General features: G+C 36.2%; 1 protein-coding gene across 2 annotated transcripts in view; it reads right to left on the minus strand.

The window, feature by feature from the left end:
- Positions 1-485: 485 nt before the first annotated feature.
- Positions 486-5270, minus strand: part of LOC129566681 (uncharacterized protein F13E9.13, mitochondrial) — a 7354-nt gene continuing 2569 nt past the window's right edge. For both annotated transcript variants that reach the window (XM_055442830.1, XM_055442831.1), the window contains exons 2-5: positions 1594-1673; positions 1436-1518; positions 929-1352; positions 486-833 (exon numbers count right to left, since the gene is read on the minus strand). In XM_055442830.1, the coding sequence (XP_055298805.1) occupies positions 592-833; positions 929-1352; positions 1436-1518; positions 1594-1669 (825 nt within the window). In that variant the 5' untranslated portion in view covers positions 1670-1673 and the 3' untranslated portion in view covers positions 486-591. The remainder of the gene's footprint in view (positions 834-928; positions 1353-1435; positions 1519-1593; positions 1674-5270) is intronic.

Genomic DNA, 5270 nt, shown 5'->3' on the forward strand with positions numbered 1-5270 from the left:
GTTGAATAACGTAAATAAAAGGTAATCAAGCAGCTATGGATGTTGGATGAATTTCAATGCGGCATCCTTTCAGTTTGTTTTTTTATTTTTCCATTTCATAATATGGTGACTCGAGCTACAGCCAAAGCATTTTTCATCCAATTTTTTCGTCGTTTTTTCGTCGACATTGACCAACTTGAGTTTTCCACGGTGCAAAAAAAAATCGGATCTATTTTAAGCCATGTGACGTCGTGGTTCGTTGATCCGTTTAAATCAACCTTTACTCCAGCTCAAGCGAAAAAATGTCTGCACATTTTCGGAATACCGCGAACATATGCATTTGTACATATTTTTTTGTGTCACCATGGAAAATTGCGATAGCGTTCTTTTTTCTATGAAAACGAAAACATATCCAGAGAAATGTTACCTGTAGTAAAATTTTCATCATTGTTTCGCTGTAGCTCAGACGAAACAAGCAAAATTCATATGGTTTTGCTGAAGAACATGGAAAAGATTTTTTTTTTTTTACTTTTCATTCAACAGTTTTTTTATTGCGTTTTTATGTCGATGTATTACAATTGGAAAATGTGTTTTTTTTCTTCTGTGCCAAATCTAACTCTCGGTTCGCAATTGATTGACTTTTTCCATAAGATTGGCAATTCTTGTGTCGCACAGTTCGTTGGCCCAATGTCCGTCCCGTTTGAAATATGAACCGATTATGGCAGCATTCGATTTGGGAAAATATTCGTTGATATTTTCGCTGGTGACACCCGATCCAATTATAACGGGCGATTTACATTTGTTATGGATGGCGTGCAAGTCACCCTCGTTAACAGCACAGCCGGTTGTAGTTCCTTGGTGTGAGAAAATGTAAGAGAAAAGAAAACCGAAAATGTGATGAAAAATGTGTTTCTATAAAATAAATGAGTTTTTGGTGGGCGAGGTATACCGGTGAGTATGATTCCATCGGTCAAAAAGAATTCAGCAGCATGAACCGTTTCCAGCAGTGACACATCATTTGTAATCGCATGTGAGCTGTGTTTTTTCTTGAGATCGGTGAAAATAAGAATGTGTTCGGCATCAATTTGCTTTCGATAGCGAAGTAAATGGCCGGCACATGCATTGGTGAAACCTTCATCGGCGACGTGGGCAAATACGAAACCTTCAGCTCGAATAAATTGTAAATTGGCCGCTTTGGCAATGGCCAACGCTTGACAATTTGCACTTGCCAACACTTGAAGGCCACATGGTGTGTTCGGTAACAATTGCTTTATTTCACCGCTGACACGAGTCATAGATGCAATCACTTCCGGTCCAATGTGCTCATTTTGAACGTACGGTATGTCATGCATGTTTTCAACCAAAACTGCATCCTATTTTGATAAACAAGTCCTTTTATTGACCCAATTTGATGTCGGTCTAACTTGTGGTAACGGTACGAGCTAAAATCTCTTACCACATTGTACTTTTTGTAGATGTTTGCTTCATGGCGAGCCTGTTCAACGATTGCATTAAAATTGCCGTCATACTTTGGAGTGCCTGTCGGAACATTTTGAATAAAATTCAACTCATTGTTTCGTTATTTTTTTTTTGTATTAAAAGTTGAAAACGGACCTGGCAGCGCTCGCAGATGTATCATTCCAATGACGGAAAACAATTTCGTCCCGAAAACTTGCTGAAAACGCTGCATTTGCCTGTGAAAATGAAGAATTCAAAAATTACATGTTATTTTTTCGAAATGATTCTTTTTCCATTGCATCGCTTAAATAATGATTTCATCATTTTGAAAAATAAAAATGCATTCATCATTTCATAATAAGAATGAGCATGGAGTTTTGGAAAAAGAAAAGAAATTGGATTTTCATTATATTTATCTGGTTCTTCTCATGATGAAGGCGAAAATTAGTTTAATGTCACGAGAAAAGGAAAATTGAGAAAAAGAAGAAAAAAATTATCTCAAAGAGAAAAATATTGCATCAAGTTTGATGCATCATTAAAAATTCCTACGAATTTTCTTCGTAGAAACACATTTAATTATAAAGTTATACGCATTGCCATATCTATTTCACCGCATATTTAGGAATATAATGCGTTTTCAACTGCGACTCGTGCATACTAGCAAACTTGCGACAACACAATATGATGCGTAATAGTCTAAAGATTTGTTCAGTGGGTTACGACAACAAAAACGCTATTTTTAGCAACAAAAGCACTTTGAATCTAAATTGAATATATTTTCTCCCTCACTCACATACACACACATATTATGAGAGCATTGGTATCTCCATACAAAATCATACACACGTCACACGCGAACCAGCTGCAAATGAAATAATTTCCAAATTTATGGAAATGTCTTTCTTCCACTGCGGAAAGTGAAGAGCTTAACGTATTTATCAATTTCAATTATCATTTAAAGTTTTTGTCACTAATTTTCACTTGACATTCTCTCTTTCTCTTTATGTGTGTGTGTGTGTCTCGTTCTCTGTGTTTCTCGGAATGGTAACGGTTTGTCGTGTTTGTATCTAAGCATACCAAAATAACTAAACATTATCATAAATTAAATTCCCGTTCGCTGTTTCCAGTTATTCCTGTGTATTCTCGGTCTTTGTTTGTATGTGAGTGTATTTGCAAGGGATGTTGCGACACACTGATATGTGTTTATATACCGATTTTCAAGCGAATGACGAAGTTCACTTTCAGACTTTGTGCACACAGTTGATTGTCATTGCTTTTGCCAGCCAGCCAACTGCATACAATGTTGTTGTTGCTGTTGCCACTGAACCTCAATTCATTTAATTCGAAGGAATGAGCACGATTTTGAGCGAAAATCTTCAATCGTTTTCGTTTTCGAGACGTTGCCTTTTTACGCAGATAACACGCGACATGAACGGAATTTATTGGAATTTCGTAATGTGCAGCTTACATTTTTTGTGTTGGAACACATCATTTTCCAAGAAAAAACAATAAATACAACAAACAACTATTAGCGATACGCTGAAAAGTAATCGCATTCTCGCGAAAATCCACTACATTCAACATTTTTTTATGGGATTTTCATTGCAAAACATTGTGCCACTTCGGGTGCATGAAGCTGTGATAGTTTTTTGCTCATTCCGAACCAGTGATTTGATGAGCATTTTCAGTTAATTGAAGAGCTATTGCCGCGACATTTTATTAAGTTTCAGCAAATTCAACCAGAGAGAGAGATGATACTATGAAATTTTATTCAAAGAAATTATTGGCGACTTGGAAAATTTTTCGGTTGAAAAACAATTTAAAACTTAAACGTTTGGACAAGGCGGACAAATAAATTATTAATTTAAAGTTTTTTGACGTTTATCTTTCGGGTATTATCAGTAGCCCATCATTTTCATAGGATTCGATGATTTTCTACTCGCTCTACTCAAGTCCATCTTAAAATATCGATGCAAACGTAAGCGCTATGCAAACTGTGTAGCAGGGAAAGTACATATAGAAGAAACACCGTATGAATTGGATCATTTTTGCAACATGAAGTTAGGTTTTGTCATTAAAACCCTTCTACAGCATATCATTATTATAATTAAATTGTATATCAGTCCAATAAAGAGAACACTTTCAAAAAATATGAAAAAAAAATTAACAATGATTTTCTTTTTCACACCACAATGTAGCACGTGTGAACTTTTCTTCGTTCGTTGGCTCGAGTTATTATCAGTATTGCCATACAAGTTCCAGATTTAATAAACCATAAAAGAAAATCATCCAAACAACGTAACCAAGCGACTTCAACATGGATGTGTGTTGCTCGCTAAAAATATCCAGTTGAAAGTTTTGTTGTGTTTATAAACATCGGCAAAAGTGCAGAACGAGCGAGAAAGACAATAAGAGTGGAATAGAAAAGGAGGGAGAGAGAGCCAGAAAGAATGAACGTATTCAACGTAACATCAAGTAGATGATGCGTAAAGCATCGTATCGTGCATGGTCTGATACGTGAAGGTATAGAGCGTTTAAGCCTCGTGGCTGTGCCAACGTCAGCAACGCCAATATCTCGGCATCAATACACATATTCAACACAACCGATTTGGGCCCGTTGGCACAGGGCAGACTATCCCCTTCTGGTTATATGATTACCACAAACATACACATTCAACCTTTATCGTTGCTGAATCTGCTCGAAAAACGGAGAGTGGGAGAGAGAAAAAAAAATTGGAACAAAATCTTGGCTAATTTATAGATTGCTTCGCCTTCACTTTTATGGGAATCATTCAATTTTACGTTCATAGGCAACTCTTCGTCATATCAATTTCATGCAAGCAACGAAAGCTATTCATATAGTGTAGCGACGATAAAAGTGGCTTCTTCTACTACGACTACTTTGAATACACTGTATCTCTTTTCTAATTTTATGTGCGCACGCGACTCATTTTTGAGCCATCAACTTTTCAAATTTATTTTATGAGTCTGATTAATAAATGATATGTCGTACATTTTCGCCCATAAATGGAACAATAACAACACTACATGAAAATATGGATTTTATTACAAGCAAAAGAAGATACTTGTGTAAGGAGCTCAATTGGTGAATTGTGCACCCGAATTGACTTGTTTTTATTTTGGTTGAAAGTAGATAAAGACATGGCTGCAAGCATGTAATTCGAAGTGCAATTGAATTGAGTGCTTGATTGAGTTCGCCAGGCTTGAAATTCGAATAAAAAACGAGAATATGTAATAAAACGGGCCAACAGATGACTTTTAACTGACTCAAACCAAAATTAAATTGGCCCATGCAATAAAACGAAAAAAAAAATTCTGAGACCTTGGACCATTCCTCCCAAATCCAAATGTGTTCCTATAAATAGAATGATTTTCAACCCGCGGCATATCACCCGCGGAAATGTCTTCAGACTGGATATTTTACTACAGTCTTATGACAATGTGTCTATTTTATCAAGCGCCTAATTCGTTTTTCATCGATTTTTATGTGCTCCCAATTCGCGACAAGCGCCTGTGTTCAATGTGTACATCAATTTTACTTTTCAACTTGCGACATTTTGAAAGCAATGCATTCACAGCGCCAACCATTTTCCACTTTTCCACTTTAACGTTTCTATTTCAATTTTATTAGTATCGCATATATTCAAATTCATATATATGGATTGATTGCATCACATCGCCTCCGTATTCATTCGACGAATACGCGAGAGAATTTCCTCTTTCCGCCAATAAAAAAAAGTAAAGTGACACACGAAGACACATATAGCACCAGAAATTATTTTGTCAAGACATCGTCTAATCAATGAGAACGC

This window comes from Sitodiplosis mosellana, unplaced genomic scaffold (assembly GCF_009176505.1).
Source record: "Sitodiplosis mosellana isolate CC-2019 unplaced genomic scaffold, AAFC_SMos_1.0 Smas_scaffold_4, whole genome shotgun sequence".
NCBI lineage: Eukaryota > Metazoa > Arthropoda > Insecta > Diptera > Cecidomyiidae > Sitodiplosis > Sitodiplosis mosellana.